We start from the raw sequence: 25,945 nt of genomic DNA on the forward strand, positions 1-25,945 counted from the left end.
TCCACCACTTTCCCTGTGGTCAACAGCCCAAACTCCACCTGTAACCTCCGCCACTCCCTCAGTAGCCCCGCGTCCGGGGCCTCCGAGTATCTCCTGTCCACCTGGAGTATCTCCTCCACTAACCTATCCCTCTCAGCCCGTTCCGTCTTTTCTCTGAAGGCCTGTATCGAGATTAATTCCCCTCTGACCACTGCCTTCAGAGCTTCCCAGACCGTCGCTGCAGAGACCTCCACCGTATCATTTGTTTCCAGGTAGTTCTGGATGGACTTGTTAACCCGCCCACAGGTCGCTCCGTCGGCTAACAACCCCACATCCTGTCTCCAAAGCGGGCGTTGCCCTCTCTCCATACTAACCCATAGATCCACCCAATGTGGGGCATGATCCGACACTGCGATTGCCGAATACTCAGTATCCACCACCTGCGGTATTAGCGCACTGCTCAGAACAAAAAAGTCGATGCGAGTATACCTTGTGGACATGTGAGAAAAAGGAAACCTCCTTCGCCCTCGGCCGTGCAAACCTCCATGGGATACTTCCTTTGTCGCAGCCGGCCTCCTCCCTGTCCTGGATTTTGATCGGTCCAATTCCGGATCAATGACTGTGTTAAAATCTCCTCCCATAATCAGGTTATGTGACTCTTAATGAAATGAAATTGCTTATTGTCACGAGTAGGCTTCAATGAAGTTACTGTGAAAAGCCCCTAGTCGCCACATTCCGGCGCCTGTCCGGGGAGGCTGGTACGGGAATCAAACCGTGCTGCTGGCTTGCTTGGTCTGCTTTAAAAGCCAGCGATTTAGCCCAGTGAGCTCTTAAGTCTGGGATCTTACCTAAAACCCGCCTCATAAATTCCACGCCGTCCCAATTCAGAGCATATATGTTCACGAGTACCACCCGCACCCCCTCCAGCTTCCTACTCACCATTATGTACCTAACCCCCTTATCTGAAACGATGCTCCCTGCCTCAAATGCCACTCGTTTGCTGATCAAGATCGCTACCCCCCGGTCTTGGTGTCCAGCCCTGAGTGGAATACTTGGCTGACCCACCCCTTTCTCAATCTCGTCTGGTCTGTAACCTTTAGGTGTATCTCTTGTAGCATTGCCACGTCCGCCTACAGCCCCCTCAAATGCGCAAACACGTGAGCCCTCTTGACTGGCTCATTAGCCGTCTGGTGTTTCATGTGATCAGCCTGTTTGTGGGGCTTCCAGCCCACCCCCCTCCCCCCCACCCTGCCGACTAGCCATAACCCTTTTTAGGCCAGCCTCAAGCTCGTGGAGTCTACCTCCTTGAGTCCTCACTCGGGCAGTTGCCGTTCCCGACCTCCCATTTGTCCCCTAGTAACAGTTCCTCCCCTGTCAGCAAAGCAGCTCCGCCCACCCGCGCCCCTCTCCCCCGAGCAACAACACTAGAAACCCAACCCCCCAAGTCAAGCTCCAGCTTAACACCTGCTCACCCCCCACTGCGCTTCCGAGAGTCAGCTGACCTATACTGACTTGATAGCGCCCGCCCCTGGCACCAAGCAGTATGTCTCCTGATTGTTCTCCCCCCATTTCCCCCCACATGGATAAACATTTTAAAAGCATCACATTCCCCAGTAAACCAACATAAAAAAGAACAGTGAAGAAACAGTCACTTTAGAAAAATAATCACCCGAAAAGCAGAACCAAACCCAAAGCCAATCCCCCCTCTAATCAGCTCCCTGCAAGTCAAAGCAACCTTTAACTGTCCAAACAGCCCCTTATTTCACATAGTGCTACTTAGATTTATACAATCCAGCACAACAAATCGCCGCCACAGTACTTCTCCAAGGCTTCAGTGTCTTTTAATTTGCCTCCAGCCTAATTTCTTTAATAAAAGTCCATACTTTGTCTGGTGTTTCGAAGTAGAAGTCCCATTCCTCACGTGTGACCCACAGACGGGCTGGGTACAGCACCCCAAACTTCACTCCCTCTTTAAAGAGGGTCGTTTTTGCCCGATTGAACCAGATCGCCTCTTGGTCAAATCCGCTCCCAGGTCCTGATAATGCGCAACTCACAGGGCGCAATTCTCCGCACTCACGACGGTGCGGAGAATAGCGGGGGTCGTAAATTTTTACGGCCACGCTAGTCTGACGCCCTCCCGCTATTCTCCCCCCCCCCCCACGCCCGACTCCCGACACGAATCGCTGCCGCCGTTTTTTTTACGGCGAGCAGCGATTCTCAGCTGGCCGATGGGCCGAAGTCCAAGCCCTTTACGGCCATTTTTACGAACGGCAAACACACCTGGTCTGGCCGTTCGTAAAAACGGCCGTAAAGTTCGGATCTTGGCAACCATGGCACCGATTGGCACGGCAGTACCACGGCCGTGCCAAGGGTGCCATGGGCCCGCGAATGGTGGGCACCAATCGCGGGCAGCGGGTCCGATTCCCGCACACTCTTTGTCCTTCCGCTGCCCCGCTGTATAAATTTGCGGGACGGCTGAGGGGCATCCCGGCCCGCGCATGCGCGGGTTTCGCGCAAATGCGCGATGACGTCATCCGCGCGTGCGCGGGTTGGAGTCTTCCAATCCGCGCATGCGCGGCTGACGTCATGTGACGCGTCAGCCGTCGCAAACTCTGGCAAGCGGGCTTAACGAAATTCGTTAAGCCCGCGATGCCGGAGTTCACGACCGCGGCATGCTAGCCCCGACCGGGGACCAGAATCGGTTCCCGGTCGGGGAGGGGGAGGCTGGCGTCAAACCCGCCCGTTTTTGACACCAGCCTTACGATTTCTCCCTGTTTGGGAGAATCGTGCCCACAATTCTTCCACTTGCTGCTCCGTTCTTTCTGGGCCCACCGCAAAACGTGTTCCTTGTCCATGAAATGGTGAAAACGTACCACCATGGCCCTCGCCGGCACGTTCGCTCAGGGCTTCCTCGTGAGGGCTCTGTGCGCTCTATCCAATTCCAGGGGCCGAGGGAATGCCCCAGCCCCCATCAACTTCTCCAGCATGTCCGTTACATAAGCCCTCACATCCGATCCCTCACTGCCTTCAGGGAGGCCAACAATTCTGAGATTTTGCCTCGTGGACCTGTTCTCCAGGTCGTCCGGCTTCTCCTGCATTCTTTTTTGGCAGTCGTTCATCATCCCCACCTTGTTTTCCAGCACGGTTATGTACGCCTTGTGCTCGGACACCTTTTGCTCCATCTCCTGGATCGCTCTCCCGTGGGTTTCTTGATTCTGCACCACTTGATTAATCGAAGCCTGAATCGGGTCCAGCGTGTACTTCTTCAGCTTGGCGAAGCACTCCTCAAAAAACTACATGATCTGGTCCGTCGACCACTGTGCCATCTCCCCGTGGCCCTGCTGCCCCGCCATGCTGTCCCGCGTTACCAGCTCTGCTTGCGTCTTCCTTATAGGACTTTCTCTTCTCACACGGCCAATTCTGGTCCAATTCTCCATACACTGGAAGGGGCTTTCTCCTTACTGTCTCACTCTTCACTGATTTATCCCATAAAATCCGGAAAAAACCGGGGGGAAAAAGGTTCAAAAGTCCGTCACAGACGGGAGCTATCAAATGTGCGACCTACTCCTCCATGGCCGCCACCAGAAGTAAGCACCCCACTTTAACCCCACCCCTCCACCCTATCCCTGTAACCCCACCTAACCTTTTGGACACCAAGGGACAATTTAGCATGGCCAATCCCCCTAACCTGCACATCTTCGGATTGTGGGAGGAAACCGGAGCATCCGTTGGAAACCCTCACAGACACGGAGAGAAAGTGCAAATTTCACAGTCCCCCGAGGCCGGAATAGAACCCAGGACCCTGGAGCTGTGAGGCAGCAGAGCTAACCACTGTGCGACCGTGCCGCCCCTTTCATTGTTGTTTGTCAGATTTGCTATTTGTAAATTTGCTAACACATTCCTTCATTGCAACAATGATACTTCTGGAGTAGATAATTGTAAAATGCTTCGGAATGCCCTGAGATCATAAATAGTGATTTAGAAGTGAAAGTCCATTCTTTCCTTTATTCAAGACAACCACATATACTGGGAGTTTCTCCGATATTCACAAAAGTTGATGTCGGGCAGAAAAAGCAGTACAGAGGCCGTCGATGGCAGTGGTGGCGTTCTCTGCCATACATTCTGGACTTAGAAAAAACCTCGCAGTCATCTGTTCCAAAACATATCGCTGGTGGGTGTTCTTAGTGAAGATCATAGAATTTACAGTGCAGAAGGAGGCCATTCGGCCCATCGAGTCTGCACCGGCTCTTGGAAAGAGCACCCTACCCAAGGTCAACACCCCCACCCTATCCCCGTAACCCAGCAACCCCACCCAACACTAAGGGCAATTTTGGACACTAAGGGCAATTTATCATGGCCAATCTACCTAACCTGCACCCGTACCAGCCTCCCCGGACAGGCGCCGGAATGTGGAGACTAGGGGCTTTTCACAGTAACTTCATTGAAGCCTACTCATGACAATAAGCGATTTTCATTTTTCATTTCATTTCATCTTTGGACTGTGGGAGGAAACCGGAGCACCCGGAGGAAACCCAAGCAGACACGGGGAGGATGTGCAGACTCCGCACAGACAGTGACCCAAGCCGGAATCGAACCTGGGACCCTGGAGCTGTGACGCAATTATGCTATCCACAATGCTACCGTGCTGCCCGTTCTCTTTCCACACCTAGTGAATTGAAATTGGAGGAAATTTGCAAGCCTCAGTGTGATTCTACAAACAACAAATTTAGCTTTCACCTTGTTAACCCTCACTTTCACAGTAAAGGTACACGGCGTAGAGAAGCATTATAGTAAGCTTGATACTGTTTCTGGCAGGTTCTGGTTCTTACCTTCATATCGGTTTCATTAACAATGGTGTTTACATTTGAAATTTGTGTCAGAATGTCAACCACAGCTTTGATATCGCCAGGGGTGGTTACGTTGTCTGTGGCATTGGGTAATTGTTCAAGAAGATTTGAAAAATTATTTTCCAAATTGCTGATGGAGTTTACCACCTGTAAAGTGATTACATGAACATTTGAAATTGATGAACTGGAAGAGACAAAACGGTAGATTATGCACAGTCCATTGAGTCAAGGTGTAACTGACCAACATGACCCCAGTGTACCCTCCATTCCCACATAATCTCCTGTGAAAGGCAAAAGAGGATGGGGGTTGGGATTCTCCACTTGCCGATGCCGACTGGCGGTGCCTGTTTTTGGATGCTCTGCCTCCTCTAAAATGGCATCATTGAGAAGTACGGCGCACGCCGTTGGGATGGGATCAGCACGTTACCTGAAGGCCTTCCCTCGATGCTGCGCCCCCGATGGGCCGAGTTCCCAAATGCACGGGGCACATGTGGTCTGAGCGGTTGGGAACCCGGAGTGGCAGCTGCGGACTGTGTCCAGCGCCACCACAGTTAGGCGGGTGCCGTGTTGCTGACCGGGGGAGGGGTGTCCACAGGGCCCATATTTGGCAGGTCTGGTCTGCGCCCGGCCGGCACATGTTGGACGGTGCGACCGTTGCAGGTTGTCGCTGTGTGCATGCACGCCCACGGACCCAGCAATTCGCCAGCCGTTTATATCTGGCCCCTCACCGGTCGGGAGGATCGGTGCCAGGGCCACTCCGATTTATCCCACGTAAAATGCCACGGACCCTCCGGACATAGCCCCAAAGTTGGAGAATCCAGACCATTGGATGCGATCCAACCAAATTGCAACGGAGTCCCGTGTCGAGCGCGTTTAACCGGGTGTTTCTCAGTGTTCACAGCACCGAGGAACACTACCCTATCTAACAAGACTTTGTTGCAATCTGGGGGCCGCCCCACCAGGGCTGCACTTAGTCCTGCTTCCAAATTAGTCCCATCACCAAATAGAGCAATTGTTTCAGGAATCTGCTGGTGTCAGGCATATAAAATGCATGTTGCGTCCAGCGGAGCTGGTTTCGATTGATTGGCGCCTCAATTCTGGGCAAATGGACTGGGGAGAGGATATTGCAGGTGGACCACCTTTTTAGACACCAGATTTGAAGGCACCACTGGTGGTACTTCTTCAGAGCTTTGAGGTGGTAAGCATTCGGCACTTGAACTATCAAGTCTATATGAACTCTGTTATTCTATATCCTCGGGTCTATGAGAAAAGTATGAATTCTGATCCTTAGCAAATTGGGTATAAACTGAAAGCTGCATTAAAATAAAACAATGAAGAATTTGCTGTGAGCACATTTTATTGGAACAGCACTGATTGCAGTTTCTACTTTTACAATTCATACCTGTAGAATATCATTGATTTTCTCTGATATGCAGAAACGTAAATCCTTGTCATAAATTCCATTCTTTTTGCATGTTATCGTCATGTTCCCTCCCCCTTTTTCACAGGGGACTTCTGCGCTGGCGTTAAAATTTCTTGTGCCAGTTTCATCATGACATGGTATTTCATCTTCTGTTTAAAGAAAACATTATTGATACAGCTTTCCAAAAGCTACATAATTTCATTCTTACTGTTTCTTTAAACTAAGAATTTGGTCCACATTTATCTGTTCTGTGCATTCTTGATTATGGATATGTAAATATATGCCACGTGCTTAGAGGTGTAATGGAGAACAATTATTGACTGCCAATTATGTCCATCCAAGGGCAGTAGACAAACATCAATTGGCTTGCTAAATTAAATGAATGAAAGGAAAATAAAAGGAGACAATGGGAGAAATTTTGAGTTGATCAATTCCACCAGGCAGGAATCACGTGGAAGCCAGACCTTCACCTAACTGAAGCAATCAGGGAGCACTTTTATGTCTGCGACTCAGTTAAATATAATTGGCGAGCTGCTCACACACTTGAAGCAGCTACATCCATTGAGCAGAGGTGAGGGGGTGGCTTTGTAACAAGATAAATGAATTAATGACACAAATGTAAATAAAAGAGTATGATGTGACTGCTATTACAGAGACATAATTGCAAGGTGACCAAGGCTAGGAACTGAATATTCTAGGCTGCATGATATTTTGAAAGTGATTTTAAGAAAGACAAGGAAGGTGGGGCAGCTCTGTTAATAAACAATGATTAAATACAGTAATGACAAAAAATCTTGGTTCGAGAGATCTAGATATAAAATCAGTTTGGGAGAAGATAAAAAATAGCAAAGAAAATAAGTCACTGGTGGAATTAATTACTTGGCTACCTATTAATACATCTGCAATAGTTCAGTGCATAAATCACAAAGTAGTGGATGCTTGTAAGGAAGGTACCACAATAATCAAAGGCAATTTTAATCTTCACATAGCTTGGATGAATCAAATTGGCAAAGATAACCTTGACGACAAGTTCATTTGAGACTCTTTAGCTCTTCCTGTTTCCTGAATGGTCGAAGACTGGCGTTACCAGGAATATATACGAAGGGACCTTTTGGAAGTCCCAACACAAGCACTCCATGGGAATTGCCCAGGAAGTGTGAATTTCCAAAGGATAATTCTTCTACTCTGAGTTAGAGTTAGAGATTTCAGGCAGTTCTGACTTGTCTGGATGGTGACCAAGAAAATGTTAGACAGATATTTCACTTCAGAGATGAAGTGCGGTAGTCAGTGGGCTAAACAGTATATTTCCCACTGGCCTGCCTGGTGGATTTCTGTACCAGGTGGTCGACTTGTCAGCTCATTATTTATGCATAAACGTAAAGCGATTGTATCTCATGGCTGAGATTTGTCTGTTCCATCTTGACCTAATTGAATCATCTTTCCAGGCGCAATATTTAAACTATACCCACACATGTCATTCATTATCTGCAGCCGAGGATTGGTCGTGGCGAGTGACGGCCACTGGAAGGAAGAAGCCTACTGCCCCTAAGCTCAGCGATAAGCACTTTGGGGTGCAACTGCATGGTGTTGAAGAATGCTGGGACTTTATTTACTCCCGTGATGGCAGAAGAAGGTCAAACTGTCAAGGAACATTCAAAGGCTCTAAAAATCCAAATAGATCACATCCACTGGCTCTCCTTTGTGTAACCTCCTCACTACCTCCTCAAAAAATTCTAACAGATTTGTCAGGACTGACCTCCCCTTGACTCAGTCCTATTTTACCATGCACTTCCAAGTACTCAGCAATCTCAACCTTAATAATGGATTCAAAATCTTACCAACCAAAGGCAGGCTAACTGATCAATAATTTCCTGTCTTCTGCCTCCCCCTCCCCTTCTTAAATTCTAGTGTTACATTAACCATTTTCCAGTCTGGGACACTCTCTAACTCCAGTGATTTCTGAAAGATCACCACCCAGTCCTACAGAATCTCCTCAGCTATCTCCTTTAGAATATCGAAAGTGGTTATCCTATAGATGGGGTGTATTCCATCCGGTCTGGATGATTTATCCACCTTCAGACCTTTCAGCTTCCCCAGCACGTTCTCCTTAGTGATGGTCACTACACTCACCTCTGCTCCCTGACTCTCTTGAAGTTCAGAAATGTCACTGGTGTCTTCTGCCATAAGGATTGATGCAAAGTACCTCTTTGGTTCCACTGCCATTTCTTTGTTTCCCCATTATTACTTCTCCAGCCTCATTCTCTAGTAGTCCAACGTCTATTCTTACCGAATAACCCCCCAAAACTCCTGCCATTGTGGTTCTACGTATTCCCTGCTAGGTCCCCTTCCAATCAACTCCGGTCAGCTCCTCTCTCATGTCTTTGTAGATACCTTTATTCAATTGTAATATTTTACATCTTATTTCAGCTTCTACCTCTCAAACTGCAGGGTAAATTCTATCATATTGTGGTCACTGCGCGCTAAGAGTTCCTTCACCTTAAGCAGAGGGCAGCAGAGAGATGTCAAGGCATCCTGCAGAGGATGGCAGAGAGAGACATCACTGAGGTGCATTCTGGGAGTAGTCAGCGCAGTCACCATGATTGAACAGTGGATCGTGGAAGAATCCGGAATGGTAAGCCCCAAATATTACATTACTGTAGTGTTTCCATCCTTCTCACCTCCTCTAACCAAAAAAAAGAGAGACAGAGAGATTGAGAGAGGCTTCTCAAAAATTTGTTGTAGCCCAGAAGGTACTGGGCACCTGACTACAGCTTCAAGGAAGAAATCGAACCGTGACATCACAGCCAGCAGGTAAGTATTTGGCTGGTGACTGGTAGGTAGTTTTTACTTTATATTTTTATTTCCTATTTTCTTCTCTCTCTTATTCTCTCTTGGCATTGTTATAAAGTTAACTTAAGGATTAAGTCATGGAAGGAGATCCCAGACCAATGTCATGCTTCTCCTGTGAGATGTGGGAATTTAGGGACCCTGCCATTGTCCCTCACTCCTTCAGATGCAGGAAGTCTGCCCAACTGCAGCTCCTGTCAGACCACTTGACGGTTCTGGAACTGCAAGTGGATTCATTTTGGAGCATCCGCGATGCTGACAAAATTGTCGATAGCATGTTCAGTAAGTTGGTCACACCATAAATGAAAATGATATAGGAAGATAGGGAATGGGTGACAGGAGAATTCTGCTCCAATGTCTTCTGGTCTTATTGGGAAGAAGGCAAGAGAATGGGGATGAGAAAATATTAGCCGTGACCGAATGATGGAGCAGACTCGATGGGCTGAGTGGCCTAATTCTGCTCCTGTGTCTTATGTTCTTGTGGTCTGATGGGAAGAGTAAGAAGGTCCCCTGTGGTCATCTCTCACCAAAACAGATATGCCATTTTGGATACTGTTGGGGAAGATGGTTCACCAGGGGAAGGCAGCAGCAGCCAGGTTCATGGTACCATGGCTGGCCCCGCTGCACAGGAGGGCAGGAAAAAGAGTGATGATGTGGAGATGCCGGCGTTGGACTGGGGTGAGCACAGTAAGAAGTCTTACAACACCAGGTTAAAGCCCAACAACTTTGTTTTGAATCACTAACGTTAGGAGCACAGCTCCTCCTCAGGTGAATGAAGAGGTGGGTTCCAGAAACATATATATGGACAAAGTCAATGATATATAGTCAAAGTATCGTCTTGCATCATTGACTTTGTCTATATATATGTTTATGAAACCCATCTCTTCATTCACCTGAAGAAGGAGCAGTGCTCCAAAAACTAGTGTCAGGAAAAAGAGTGGCAGAGCTATAGTGTTAGGGAATTCAATTGGAAGGGGAATAGGTAGGCATTTCTGCGGCCGTAAATGAGACTACATGATGATGTGGTGCCTCGCTGGTGCAAGGGTTAAGGATGTCTCAGAGCGGCTGCAAAGCATTCTGGAGAGGGAGCCAGCTGTCATGGTGCAAAAATGCACCAAAGATATAGGTAAACAATGGGATGAGGACTTACAAGCAGAATTTAGGGAGTTAGGAGTTAAACTAAAAAGCAGGATCTTACAGATAGTAATCTCATGATTGCTAGTGCCACATGCTAGTCAGAGCTTGAGGGATGGTGCACAAGGGAGGAATTCAAATTCCTGAGATAATGGAACTGTTCTGGGAGAGATGGGACCAGTACAAATCGGATGGTCTGTACCTGGGCAGGATCAGAATCAATGTCCGAGAGGGAGTGTTTGCTCGTGTTGTCGGGGAGGGTTTGATAATAATAATTATAATCTTTACTATTGTCACAAGTAGGTTTACATTAACACTGCAATGAAGTTACTGTGAAAATCCCCTAGTCGCCACATTCCGGCACCTGTTCGGGTACACTGAGGGAGAATTCACAATTTCCAATTCACCTATCGAGAATGTCTTTCGGGACTTGTGCGAGGAAACCGGAGCACCCGGAGGAAACCCACAGAGAGAGCATGCAGACTCCGCACAGACAGTGACCCAAGCCAGGAATCGAACCCGGGTCCTTGGTGCTGTGACGTAACAGTGCTAACCACTGTGCTACTAATATTTCAGGGGAATGGGAACCGATGCAGGAAGTCAGAGGGACATAAGGTGGGGACAGAAACAAAAGGCAGTAAAGGGAAAAATGGAGGACAGAGAAACCAAAGCCAAAAATCAAAAAGGGCCACGTTACATCATAATTCTAAAAGGGCAATAAATGTAATAAAAAAACAACCTGAAGGCTCTGTGCCTCAATGCGAGGAGCATTTGTAATAAGATTGATTAACTGTGCTGACAATTATTAATGGATATGATGTAATTGGGATCACGGAGACCTGGCTCCAGTGTGACCAAGGATGGGGACTCAACATCCAGGGGTATTCAATGTTCAGGAAAGATAGAAGGAAAGGAAAAAGGTGGTGGGCTAGTGTTGCTGGTTAAAGAGGAGATTAATGCAAGAGTAAGGAAGGACATTAGCCTGTTTGGGTGGAGCTGCTGAACACTAAAGAGCAAAAAAAGGTTAGTGGGAGTTGTGTACAAGCCACCAAACAGGAGTTGTGAGGTTGCAGATGGCATCAAAAAGAAAATTAGAGATGCATACAGCAATTATTATGGGTGACTTCAGTCTGATAATCAAACTGGTAGCAATGCGATGGAGGAGAATTTCCTGGAATGTTTTCTTGACCAATTTGTTGAGGAACCGACTAGAGGACAGGCCATCCTAGAGGATTAATTAGCAATGTTGTGGTGCAAGATACTTTATGGAAGAGTGACCATAATATGGTAGAATTTTTCATTAAGGTGGAGGGTGACACAGTTAAATTTGAGACTAGGGTCCTTAACTTAAAGAAAGCTAACTTTGTTAGTATGAGACACACATTGGCTAGGATAAGCTGGCAACCCAAACTTAAGGGGTTGATGATGGCCTGGCAATGGCAGACATTTAAAGAACACATGGATGAACTTCAACATTTGTACATCTCTGTCTGGCGCAAGAGTAAGATGGGGAAAGTGGTTCACCTATGGCTAACAAGAGAAATCAGGAATAGTGTTAAAGATATCAATTGGCCAGAAAAAGCAGCAAGCCTGAGGACTGGGGGAAATTTAAAATTCAGCAGAGGACAAAGGGTTTAATTCGAAAGGGTAAAATAGAATGCGAGAGTAAGCTTGCAGAAAAATAAAAACTGACTGCACTGCTTCACAGTGCTCAGGATCCGGGTTCCATCTCAGCCCTGGGTTACTGTCTGTGTGGAGTTTGCACATTCTCCCTGTGTTTGCTTAGGTCTCACCCACCCCCCCCCCCATAACCCAAAGATCTGCAGGGCAGGTGAATTGGCCATGCTAAATTGCCCCCTAATTGAAAAAAAAGAATTGGGAACTCTAAATAAAAAAAAATGACTGCAAAAGCTTCTAGAGATATATGAAGAGACAAAGACTGGTGAAGACAAATGTTAGAATCAGTTGAACAAATACTTTGGATCTGTCTTCACTAAAGAGGACACAAATAACCTTCCGGGAGTAGTAGGGGACAGAAGTTGAGCGTGAAGGAGGAACTGAAGGAAATCCTTATTAGTCAGGAAATTTATTGGGGAAATTGATGGGATTAAAACCCGATTAGTCCATGGTCCTGATGCACTGCATCCCAGAGTATTATTTTTTTCATAAATTTTGAGTACCCAATTCATTTTTTCCAATTAAGGGACAATTTAGCGTCGTCAGTCCACCTAGTCAGCACATCTTTGGGCTGTGGGGGCAAAACCCATGCAAAGGCAGGGAGAATGTGCAAACTCCACACGGACAATGACCCAGAGCCAGGATCGAACCTGGGACCTCGGTGCCGTGCAGCAGCAAACATCCCAGAATGCTTAAGCAAGTGGCCCTAGAGGCAGTGGACACATTGGTGATCATTTTGCAGCATTCTAGACTCTGGAAGAGTTCCAATGAACTGGAGGGTAGCTAATGTAACCCCACTTATTAAAATAGGAGGGAGAGTGAAATGGGGAATAAATGACTGGTTAACCTGACATCGGTGATGGGACAATGCTGGAGTCAATTATTAAGGATGAAATAACTGAGCATTTGGAAAGCATGGGTTCACTCAAGGGAAATCATGCTTGACAAATCTTCTGGATTTTTTTGAGGATGTGACCAATAGAGTGGACAAGCATAAACCAGTGGATGTTGTGTATCTGGACTTTCAAAAGGCTTTTCACACAATCCCACACAAGAGATTAGTGAGCAAAATTAAAGCTCATGGTATTGAGGGTAATGTATTGAAGTGGATAGAGAACTGGTTGACAGACAGGAAGCAGAGAGTGGGAATAAATGGGTCATTTTCCGAGTGGCAGGCAGTGAGTAGTCGGGTACCACAGGGTTCAGTGCTGGGACCCCAGCTGCTCACAATATACATCAATGATTTTTAAAAAGGAATTACATGCAACATCGCCAAATTTGCAGATGACACTAAGCTTTGTGTGCTGTGAAGAGGATGCAAAGAGGCTGCAGGGTAACTTGGACAGGCTGACTGAGTGGGTAAATACTTGGCAAATGTAATATAATGTAGATAAATGTGAGGCTATCCACTTTGGAAAAACAGGAAGGCAGATTATTATCTGAATGATGGCAGTTTAGGAAAAGGGGAAGTGCAATGAAACAGTTGCTGAAGGTTGGTATACAACAGGCGGTGAGGAAAGCTAATAGCATGCTGGCCTTCATAGAGAGAGGATTTGAGTGTAGGAGTGGGATGTCTTTCTGCAGTTATAGAGAGTCTTGGTGAGGCCATACCTTGAGTATTATGTGCAGTTTTGGTCTCCTAGTTTGTGAAAGGACATTGTTGCTATTGAGGATGTCCAGCAAAGGTTCACCAGACTAATCCCGCAATGGCATGACTGACATATGAAGAAAGGCTGGATCGATTGAGCTTGTACTCACTGGAGTTTGGAAGAATGAGGGGGAATCTCAAAGAAACATATAAAATCCTGATGGGACTAGAAAGGCTAGATACGGGAAGAATGTTTCCGAAGTTGGGGACGTCCAGGCCATCAAAGTCTAAGGATAAAGGGTAAGCCATTCAGGACTGAGATGAGGAAGAACCTCTTCTCTCAGAGAGTTGTGACCTTGTGGAATTCTCTAACACAGAAAGCTGTTGGGGCCAGTTTGAGGGATATATTCAAGTGGGAGCTGGACGTGGCTCTTGTGGCTGAAGGGATCATGTGGTATGGAGAGAAAACAGGAATGGGATATTGAATTTGCAAGATCAGCTAATAACACATTGAATGGTGATGAAGGCTCGAAGGGCCGAAAGTCATGCTCCTGCACCTATTTTCTATGTTTCTATGTTTCTAACTTCACCCCCACAGATTATTATTTTCTATGTTTTTATGTTTCCCTAATCAAGTCTGCCTCATTATATATCACCAAATCTAGAATTGCCTGTTCCCTAGTGGGCCCGATTACAAACTGCTCCAAACATCCCACAAATTTATTTTCCTTGGGATCTGCTATCAACCTGATTTTTCCAGCCCACCTGCATATTGAAGTCCCCCATGATTATTGTAATATTGCCTTTCTTATATGCCTTTTCTCGCTGAGGTCCCAGGTTCGATCCCGGCTCTGGGTCACTGTCCGTGTGGAGTTTGCACATTCTCCCCGTGTTTGCGTGGGTTTCACCCCCACAACCCAAAGATGTGCAGGCTAGGTGGATTGGCCACGCTAAATTGCCCCTCAATTGGAAAAAAATTAATTGGGTACTCTAAATTTATATGCCTTTTCTATCTCCTAATTTATTTTCTGCCGCACATCCTGATTACAGCTCGAGGGCCTGTACCCATCAGGGTACTTCTTCCTTTTCAATTCCTCCAATCAAAGCCTCCCAACCCTATATTCTTGCTGTTGATTTAATTTCTTTATACCAACCCCACCCCCTCTGCCCACCTACCTATCCTTTCGATAGGACATATATCCTTGGATATTTAAATCCCAGCCCTGATCTCCTTGCAACCTTGTCTCTGTGATGCCCACAATATTGTACCAAAACTTCATTGTGCATTACAAGCTCATTTAACTTATTTCATATATAGTTCACATTTAGATACAACACCCTAAGTCCTGCAATGACCACCCCCTTTCTCATAATTGTCCCCTACCTGTGATGCCTGAAGTTAGGTCTTTGCTGCTTTCCATACTCTGCTCTATTACTTGTTCTGGAAACTTTACTAACCTCGACTTCGCCCTCCCTCACCTTTAACTGGTTTAAAGTCTCCATCATTAACCTGCACTCTGGGGACAGTAGATCAAGAGGATGCAGTACTTATTTCATACTAGTACGATTATTGGCGACGAGCACCAAACTGTGATCTTACTGTCAGCTTGTGGAGGGCCCATGTGTATCTTTATAAAAAGTCTAACACACCCAGATCCTCTGGACACCTGCTTGGTAGCCCCTCTAGTAGCCTTGGTGCAGGAGTACTTCCACATGGCCGCCCAGACGCAAGGCAAAAGGATCAGCGAACTTCTGGCCCTCTTCAGAAAACTAGCTGAGACCTGTACATTCGGCATAACCCTGGGTGAAGCATTATGTGACAGGTTAATATGTGGGATCCGCGATGTGGCCACACAAAGAAAACTATCAGTCGAATCTCATTTAGACCTCCAAAGAACATAGAACATAGAACATAGAACAGTACAGCACAGAACAGGCCCTTTGGCCCTCAATGTTGTGCCGAGCCATGATCACCGTACTCAAACCCACGTATCCACCCTATACCCGTAACCCAACAACACCCCCCTTAACCTTACTTTCATTAGGACACTACGGGCAATTTAGCATGGCCAATCCACCTAACCCGCACATCTTTGGACTGTGGGAGGAAACCGGAGCACCCGGAGGAAACCCACGCACACAGGGGGAGGACGTGCAGACTCCACACAGACAGTGACCCAGCCGGGAATCGAACCTGGGACCCTGGAGCTGTGAAGCATTTATGCTAACCACCATGCTACCCTGCTGCCCTGTGGAAGTTGAAGAGCTGTGGAAATTGCAGTATCCAGGAAAAGTGCTGAACAAGGAGTCTAAGAACGCCAGTGGATGGCAATGCTCAGTTTAGGATGCCAAAGCACAGTCCGCTAGGACCGAAGAACCCATTCTCCAGCATTGGGACACCTTCAGGCAAGGGGCGAGATACCGGACTGGGCTTCAGGAAAGCCGCCAGAACTTTTCCCTTGAGTAGGAGGACTTGGAGTATAATTACTGGCCTATAGCGGTTGCAGTGGGACATCGGGATCAGGGGCACAGAAGGCCATGCGAGGAGACACCCACACACCTCACCGCACAGCATGACCCACCCACATGTGCCTGGGCCCACGACATGCAGGGTGACAATGAACAGTACCAACAACTATATTGCTTGGCGACACCTGGCAGAGAGTTTGCCAAATGCATCCACATGGCCCCGAAGGCATATTGGCCAGATTTCCAACCGTATTCCAGGAAGATTTTGAAACGATCCGGCGGCTGTGGCTCAAATTAGCATGGAGCCCATGGCCCAGCCATACTATTTCCACGCCTGCCCCATCACAAACGCCTTGCGTCCAAAGGTAGACGAGAAGTGGCTGAAAGTGGTGTGGTGCAGGCCACCATGGAAAAGCTACGCTAGATCTTCAGCCCACACAGAATCCCCGAGGTACTGGTGTCCAATAATGGCATGGCAATTCCAAGCGTGGTATTCACGGCATTTGCCTCTGCTAATGGGTTTTGACACATGAGGACTGCTCCCTGTTACATGTCTTCAAACGGAGTAACTGAGAGAGCAGTCCAAACAATATCCTGTTTCTTTTTTTGTAAATAATGTGCTTTAACATCAAACAAAGTAAATACAGATGCATTATTCAGTTAGGTGATAACTGATTCAGTTAGGTGATTCAATTTCTACACATTTATACCTTCAAATGCTCTCCAGAAAAATCATTTTATTTTCCAAAGATTACTTACCTTGCAGCAACTCAGTTGTGTACTTTGGAGAGAGATTTTGGATTTGGCTGTCGATTTCCTCATTAGTTAACGGCCTCGTTGTAGCTACTTCATGGAGTATAATTACACTGCCTTTGCTAAATTGGTAAAGACAAGAAAAGGGGATAATTGCAGCCACTTTACTCAAATCAATTAATTCAAAGTAAGAACTTAATGAATGGGAAATTCAGCCGTTATCTTCTTTGGGTAGTTTGGGTTTGAATAAAAGCTGAATTCTCTTCAATAAGGTTCAAAATATAAAATTGGAGACTCACCAGACTGAAGCTGCCACTGCAGTGTCAGTGGTTCCTCAGTTTAAACTCAGTAGCTACTTTGCCACTTCCAGAATTCCCTGACAGGAAGTGGCAGGGTTGAGCAAAGTGCCTGCCCATTTGTTCAAATGAGAAGAATATGATATCTGATGCCAGTTCCATAATTTTTATCTCAGCGATTCTTAGTGCTAAGGCCCCACATTCCTGGAATCCAGGAGAGCAGGCAGACTATATGTCAATAAGTGCAGCTTTTGCCTAACTAATGTTCTTGTAAACAATGTTGACAGTTATACACTTTGGGGCCATGGAGCGCGCAACTATCCCTGTCCGGTGACTGATATCCAACAGTCCACTGCCACCTTGAGGCTGTTGGTCACCATGACTGTGATGGATGTTGAATATTCAGCTGCCATCCTGAGGTAGTCGGTCACATGCACTGGGATAAGTACACAACCATCCACTGTCACCATTCCCTGCACAGTTAAATACAAATCCTCTTGGAGGCAGGGTCAGGAGCAGATGGTTGGGTGGAATTCTTGTTTGGATTCACCAAAGTCACAAATATTGACCACTGTCTGTATGGAGGAGGGGAAATGTCATTTGTTCTTTTATTGATTCTGGACATTTAAGTTTGGCTGAGCACTGTGGATAAAGGGAGATTGGACAGGCAGGATTGCAGTCCAATACACGGTCGGCTTGATTCTCCCTTCATGAGACTAAGTGTTGACGGCGGGGCAGGATTTGTGCAGTTCCACAACAGCAAAACTAGTGCCACCCTTGAACCAATGCAATGACTGTTTAGGGGCCAACACCAGTGCCATGTGGAACATAATCGATTCCAATGAGAAACCGTCCAGGATTTGCCAAGTTCGCGATTGATCGCAGGGACCAGCTGCTGTCCAGTCGGGTTTCAGGCTTCTAGATTAGGCAGTGCCATCAATTGTGGAGATGCAGTCACAGAGCCAGGGACGACATGAGCAGTTTCCGGCGAGCATCCAACACTTGCACATGGAGGTGGAGGAGTCCAACCACCTGCAGGAGCAGGAACTGGGGCCGGTCAAGCATGCCACCCAAGGCAACACAGCACGGGTGGCATCCATGGCGGAGGCCTTTGGGTCAAGGGTTTTGGCTATGGATTAGCATGTCCAAGGCCGGGGCCATTCTGTGCAGGCGCTGGCCAAAGCCTAGGACAGGGCTACCCTCTGACTGGCAGCCATGTGCCAGAGCCACCTGGACATCACAGTGACACTCCTGCAGTTGGCCCAGTCACAGCGTACCACGTCTGAGAGCGTTGTGGCATTGCCCAGGCGCTGACCGACATAGCACAGACGCAGAGGGAGGTGGTCCAGTCTCAGAAAGGGATGACATAGTCACTGGCTGATGTGGCACGGAGGTGGTCCACTCCCTGTGCTCCATGGCCACGAGCATGAAAACTCTGGCCGAGACGAGAGCAGGCCTCTAGGACTCGCAGTGCCAGGTGGCAGAGGTTCCTCAGGGGATTTATCCGCTCGCACCCCATGGAGTAGCCCAGGGGCCATCGGGCACCCTGATGGAGGAGGTGATGGGTCCCATACCGGTGACTCCCACAGGGGAGGTGCTGAAAAACCGCAGCACCTCGGATTCCGCCGCACCCCTCCTGTCCCTGGCGCATCTAGTGGCAGCGGGCAGAACAAATTTGCACCATGCCACCTGGGACACCTGAGCAGCATCCGGGCCCAGAGATCGCCCCAGAGGACGGCCGCCAATGGGGACCCAGGATGCAGGGCAGGAATCACAGCAGGCCACCTTCCCTCCTGCTCTACCATCTGGGGATCCATTAGGGCACATAAGGTCAGAAAGTTAGATGCCAGTTAAGTTGGCACAGGTGCAGGGAACAGTTTAGTGATAAGGGTTAGGGCATGTAGTTGTATATATTTGTTCACACTGTTACAAACTGCCTTGGTGCTCTGTCAGAAGGGTGGGCTCGTCTGGTCTGGCTAGAGAAGGTGCATGATGGGTGGTGGTGGGTGGGGGGGGGAGGAAATGGGAGGAGATGGGCAAACGTTGTGGGTGGGCGGGGCCCCCTATTCTCCCCCGACAAACCAGACCTTCACCACCCCAGGGGATTCGATGGACTGTGTGATGAAATGGCCAACTTGGGGCACCCAGGTGGACAGTGGGAAGTGCTACCATGGCCCGGAGTCAGACATTGTCACCAGAGCTCAATACAGAAAGGGTTCTAATCATCCTCCATCCCATGGACCAGACCCGCTGTTACTGCCAACCCTGGGCCTACACCCTCGCATTACAGCAGGTAGGTATCATAGAGGGCATTGCAGGCGGGGTGGTGGCTGGATGGGAGGAGGGTGCGAATTGGTGCAATGTCCCTGCCCCTGGACAGACCACACCCCCAGTCGGTGAACCTGGAGGCGATCAGAGTGTCCCGTGCATGTTGGCCTTGGCGTACACATTCTGCAGCCTTCCATGCCTGCTTGGGCCCCATCCTCGCCCTCCCCCACATCCTCCTTGTTGGAGGAGGTCTACCATTCATCCTCCTCCGTCAGCACATCGCCCCTCTGCTGAGAAATATTGTGGAAAATGCAGCAGGCCGCCACAATGTGGCGACCCTCTAGCGTTATACTGGAGGGCCCCTCCAGAGTGGTCCAGGCACCTGAACCGCATCTATAAAATGCTGAAGCTCGTTCACGCCCCTAGTCACTGTATGTGCGTCATTGTAGTGGGTCTCCACGTCGGTCTGCAGCCACCGGATAGGCGTCATCAGCCACGACCACAGTGGGTAACCCCTTTCACCAGGAGCCAACCCGAGAGCCAGGGGAGGGGGATCTCGGAGATCCAGGGAATTGTCGAGTGTGCCAGGATGAAAGCGACATTCACACTGCCTGGGTATCAGGCGCAGACGTGCATGGTGCGCAGCTGATGGGCAAATATCAGCTGTACGTTCATCGAGTGGAACCCCTTTCAGTTTGTGTAGAACGGCCTGCCATCTGCAGGTTCTTGTAGGGCAACATGCATTCCGTTGATCAACTGCTGGACCCAGGGCATGTCGGCAATGGCAGTGAACACCACTGTCCAGGCATCTTGGTGGGCCCGGCCCACATTGAAATGGGTGTATTGTGCCAACTGAACATATAGGGTCTCCGTGACTGTATGGATACACCTGTGCACTGAGCTCAGTGAGATTCTGGACAGGTCTGAACTCGGCACCTGGAGGTCGCCTCCTTTGTATCTCCCCCTCGGCCTGATTTGAGAGCTGGCTCTCCATCCTGAGCGGCTGCCTCCTGTTCTGCTGCTGCATGCTCCGCTGCTGCAGCTGCCTCCTCCTTGAGGAGCTCCAGCTCGTACAGCCGCAGGGCACCACCCAGTGCTGCAGCGACTAGCAGGAAGGCCACCATTGCTGGTTGTATTCCAATATGAATTGTCTGCAGGGGTTGAAAGACCGACATGTCAGCATGGTGCGTGCCCCCCGTGCCCAACCAGGTCCAATGGGCTAGTTGGTGCCTCCAGTTAGCTCCCGCATATTTCCACCCCTCATCCCCGTACCCTCGGCCCCGTCAGTGCCCAGCACAGTGGAGGCCTCTGGCCCAGGCCCCAGCCCCTGCTGCCAGGGGTACCATTGGCTGGAACTGCCCTTGCCAGTGGCACGCTCTGATGCACCCTTCTGGTGCCCTTTGTAGGGACTACAGTGGGCATTACCCTGGGTGGGCTGCCTGATGCCCCGCTGACTGGTGATGGCCAGTTGGAGGGGGTATGGCGGAGAGCAGTGTCCGGGGGTGGTGGGGGTGGAGGGCGGGGTGCAAGGGCGGTGGGGTTGGAGAAGGGGGTGTGGCAGTCCCCTCTCCACCCTATACAGGCCCAGGGCCACCACTGGCCCCAAGAGAATCTAATCATCTTCCTTGATATTCAATGGCAATCCCATCACTGAATCCCCCACTATCAATATTCTGGGGGTTACCACTGGATGAACCAATAACAAAATACCGTGGCTGCAAGAGTAGCACACTTCCTGACTCCTCAAAGTCTGACCACCATCTACAGAGCAGGACTGTGATAGAATACTCTCCAATTTCATGGATGAGTCTCGTCCCAACAACACACAAGAAGCTCAACATCATCCAGGATAAAACAATTCATTGACTGGCACCACATCCACCACCTTAAATATTTATTCACTTCATCACCAAGGTATAGTGGCAGCAATGTGTGTTCCAGTGTCTGCTTGATGCATTGCAGCAACTTGCCAAGCATTCTTTTACAGCGCCTTTTAAAGCAAAACCTTTACCATCTAAAAGGACAAGGGCAGCAGACACACCGGAACACCACACCAACTGCAAGCTCTCCTTTAAATCATACACCATTCTGACTTGGGACTATAGTCACTGGTCTTTCACTTCAGCTGAATCAAAATTCTATAACTACTGGGTTACTACCCAATACTGGGTGTAACTACGCCAGATGGCTACAGCCAGCTCACCAGCACCTTCTCAATCAAGGGCAATCAAGAATGGGCAACAAATGATGCCCTTGCCAGGGCCACTCACATCCAAATGAAGATCCCCGTTCAGGACCGCATGATCATAATCTACTGCGGCCATGTTAATCTGCAGGGAAACACACTTCATCATCAGGGCAGCCATCCTGAACCTCGGTCACTGCATCTCCTCGCTCCTTACCTTCAGTATGTGTGTGTATGGAGAAGTTTTTATGGTTTGCATGCTCGTGAAGTGAGGAATCCAAAAAAATGCCCAAAAGTACCCAGTTTATGGGTTGGTAGGGAGGGAATGTGTCCACCTTCTGGACGGAGCATCATTTTTACAAAATGAACCACCTGGAAATTATGATTTTTTTAAATTTCCGAGCTGGTATTTGGGGTCCAGGCATTGGCAATAATAAGGAAAACCATCATGAGTCCAAAATAAAACGCATTTGCATATGTTTCAATTCCTTCATGTGTGCACTTTCCAGCTTCATTTATATCTCAGATTTCCTTTGTTCAACATTCGGCCTGAAGAATAAGATGCGACTGTGAAAAAGGACTCTCCTCGAAACGTTTTACTTACGTGAATCCTAGAATTCTTACTGCAGCATCAGACAGCACCTTTCCATAGGCAGCTTCAAACTAGAGAAATAGGTGGAGGTAGATTAGAAAAATTATATTCTAAAAATAAATATGGAAACAGCAAAAGGGTGACAATATAAATTTTACTTTCAAAAATGAAATACATTCATATTATTACTCTACAATATAATGTCACAAAGTTTATTATGGAAGGGCATCTAATGACGTCTGCAGTTTGTCAGATTTGCACTTGCATACTGAAGTTTTCAAAGCGACGAGTGGAAATAAAACTTTACATTTCAAAAATCTTGACCAAAAATTTAAACCTGAAGTAATAGACTCCACACAATAGTTAATCTTTCAGTGTCAGACATTGTGATTGGCAGTAATTGACACATCGCATTGTTAAAAGGCTGATTAGACAATGGTGAGAATAGTTTGTATCCCAGTTGGAACTTCACTCTGTTCAAAGCATGTCAATGATGAGACAAGCAGTGAGATGTTGTTTTATGTGTCGTTTACATTGTAGCATTAGAGCGCAGACATCAATAGTTGAGCATCATTACCCAGCTGCTGCTGGGTGGATTGGCTGAACCATTTGCGAATAATGAATATCACTATCCTCACTGTTATTTGACAAAAAATATGGTCCATTGAATTTACTGTGTATGGCACACATTCCTTGTCTCAGAACTTCCATTCTCAGGGGGGCTCATACCCAGGAGGTACCACATAAGATGCTCTGGGGGGACTCCCCCTGGAAGTCTCTACCCAAGGACTGCACAGGAATTGCCCAGGAAGTTTAAACTTCCATGGGCAATTATCCTACACTGAGAACCATCAGAAGCTGGGAGACTTCAGATGGTATTGACTCGCTTGGCAGAATAGTTCACCAGGAAACGTTAGAAGGATTAAAACCATTTTTAGCTCACAGTCAACTATGGTACTAATCAGTCCCCTCAATCCTCCCATTGTACTCCCTAGCCAGCCTCCTGACCTCATGAATGAACGCCTAATCCCGGTTCACCCCCACTCCTCTCTGACGATACCCTCCGCCCTCACTACCCTCCCTATCACATGACTATTGCTCATAACACAATGAATCCTCACCTCCTGTCTTTAGAAGCAAGCTATTTGTTCTATCTTCTTTGGGGGAGCAAGCTCTGAAGGTAGTGAAGTAAAGACTGTTTGGGACTATATAAAATTAGTGACACTATGTACAGGTAAGTGTACTTCTAGTTTACTTTATTGTTGTTTATTTTCTTGGCTAATAAAGCATCACAAAATGTCTGGGGCATCATTCTCTGGATTTCAAACTTTTCCTCACATTATACCAAATTGCAAAACGTCGAGGGCAATTATTTCAAGTTTCCCATCTGGAGTTTGGAATAATATTAGTCTTGCCCTTAACAAGACTCATAGGTATGTCACTTTGCCTGATAAGTACAGAATAATGGCAGTAAGGGAATGGTCAAAAAGAATTAAATTTTGTTAAAAAAATTACACATTCCAGTTACTGAATTATTACCTGGAACTGAGAAGGAGCTTACAAGGTAATTGAAGATTATCTCATAAAATAATATTATAATAGCAATGCTTTACTGCCAATTTGTATTTGGTCATTCATTCATTCACAGGATTTGTGCATCGCTGGCAAGGCCAACTTTCATTAGCTGTCCTTAATTGTCACTGAATACAACCTAGTGGCTTGTTAAGTCATTTCACAGGGCCGTTAAAATTAAACTACATTGTTGTGGATCTGGCTCCAGATGTCATCCAGATGAAGTAGTTGAGGATATTAGTGAAACAAATGGGTTTTTGTAATAATCTAATATTTTAACTCCAGTGCTGTGAACTTGCTGCTAGGTGAGAATCTATTGGGAACTCCACTGAGGGGGCAAACGACGCACTCCGATTATCTGTGCATTGAATGACAGAAAAACTGAAGAGAAAATTCGACTGTGTTTCTGGAGAGATACATGCCAGTTTCCAGTCTGAACCTGACAAATTTGAGGAAAATTCTGCTCCAGATTTTTATTGAATTAACTGAATGTAAGTCCCCCCAGCTTCCACAGTGCAGTTTATCTCATATTGCCTGATCACTGATCCATCCTTTGATTACTTGTCCCGTCACATAATGGTGTTGCTGCTGTGCTCCCTTATAATTACAATGCATTCAAAATGCAGGAACACAACCATAGCAGGAATCAATGGAGGAGGAATTTATCACCAGTTGTGAAAAATAATAGTTCTGGACTGCAGCAGGTTCTTCTCAATTATTTACCAAATTGATGACAGAGTCAAATCAGAGAACACATGATGGGTACGTAAATCCACCAAGATCCAGGAAGCATCTACACTTAAACCTAAAGTTGCAAAACATTTAATACAAAAGTTCCATCATAGAATGTCATATTAATTTCTATAGATATAAAATTAATGGGTGGAATATTCCGATTTGGAGATTCGTGTGGGATTTCCTGCTCCCACCAGTAGCAGCAACCATGGTGGACAGGAGGACACAATTTTGCAGCAACAGGAAAATAAGTTGGAAATTACCTCCCAAATTTCATGGCGGGTTGTATTTCCTGCTGCTCCACATCAGGAAGCACGTTTCCATCATTTTGCATCTTATGAATGCTCATTCATAACCCAGCTCGCTGGGCTAAGGGCAGCACGGTAGCACAAGTGATTAGCACTGTGGCTTCACAGTGCCAGGGTCCCAGATTCGATTCCCCACTGGGTCACTGTCTGTGCGGAGTCTGCACATTCTCCCCATGTCTGCGTGGGTTTCCTCCGGGTGCTCCGGTTTCCTCCCACAGTCCAAAGACGTGCAGGTTAGGTGGATTGACCATGATAAATTGCCCTGAGTGGCCAAAAAAGGTTAGGAGGGGTTATTGGGTTGCGGGGATAGGGTGGAAGTGAGGACTTAAGTGGGTTGGTGCAGACTCGATGGGCCGAATGGCCTCCTTCTGCACTCTATGTTCTATGAATCATTTTTATACTCCAAATCTAATTGTTCCACCACCAAATAATTAGACTGGTTTCATTGACGACTAGATATAAGCGGCATGCACCTGACGATCTGCACTTCGCTCTCAACTTTGCAGTTTGTACACGTTGCATTTGCCTCCCTTGCACTGCACTGCAATGCTTTCACGGTTTCTTGGACTCAGTGTTGCTCAGGCAAGACCAGTTGTCAAGAAAAGGATTTAAGCCAGATGCAGGACTTGGAGAGGAGTCTGTATGGGTGGGTGGTGTGGTGATATGTCTGCGCACAGTTTTGTGTATAGTTGTCTATAAATGTATATAGTTATCGATACGACCTCCAACCAGCTGGTGGTGATAAAGATTTACCATGAGACTCGAAAGATCCGGCAGTTGGTAGTAAGTTGTACTAGAGGACAGTCACACTAGAAGTAGCTCCAGGAGAATTCACTGAATTCAATTATTAGTTACCATTTGTATTATAGTTCCTTAGTTATCTTTCCATGCATTCACCTTGTTCATAAATTATATTATTGGTCAAAGAACAAGATTTTTTTTGTGCATCTGTACTACGGCCACAGCACAGAACATAACTGGTGGGGCTAACTATTGCATTTATAGGCCGATTGAAAGGGCTCCCTCATAACTTTTGTTTCACGACAGGGAGTGCAAGCCTCTGCTGAGACATGTTAGGAAGACTCAAATGGTAATTGAAGGGTCTGGATGCCTTAACTCATGGTGCACATTCTTGCAACAATCCATTAGACCTTGGGGAAAGTTGGTAATGATTGCCTATTATTTTATCAGAGTGGAATGTGAAAATGTCAGAACAATCAAACTATTTAGGGGCCAAAGCTACAGTGCAAATGCACCATCTTCCAGGCAACC

General features: G+C 47.3%; 1 protein-coding gene across 1 annotated transcript in view; it reads right to left on the reverse strand.

Moving 5' to 3' along the window:
• Positions 1 to 25,945, reverse strand: part of LOC119967932 (adhesion G-protein coupled receptor F1-like) — a gene marked incomplete at its 5' end in the record, with an annotated part of 102,243 nt that overhangs the window by 39,538 nt on the left and 36,760 nt on the right. The window contains 4 exons of the mRNA XM_038801028.1: positions 4,809 to 4,973; positions 6,229 to 6,398; positions 16,724 to 16,839; positions 22,071 to 22,129. Coding sequence (XP_038656956.1) covers positions 4,809 to 4,973; positions 6,229 to 6,398; positions 16,724 to 16,839; positions 22,071 to 22,129 — 510 coding nt within the window. The remainder of the gene's footprint in view (positions 1 to 4,808; positions 4,974 to 6,228; positions 6,399 to 16,723; positions 16,840 to 22,070; positions 22,130 to 25,945) is intronic.

Source organism: Scyliorhinus canicula, chromosome 6, assembly GCF_902713615.1.
Source record: "Scyliorhinus canicula chromosome 6, sScyCan1.1, whole genome shotgun sequence".
Taxonomy (NCBI): Eukaryota; Metazoa; Chordata; class Chondrichthyes; order Carcharhiniformes; family Scyliorhinidae; genus Scyliorhinus; species Scyliorhinus canicula.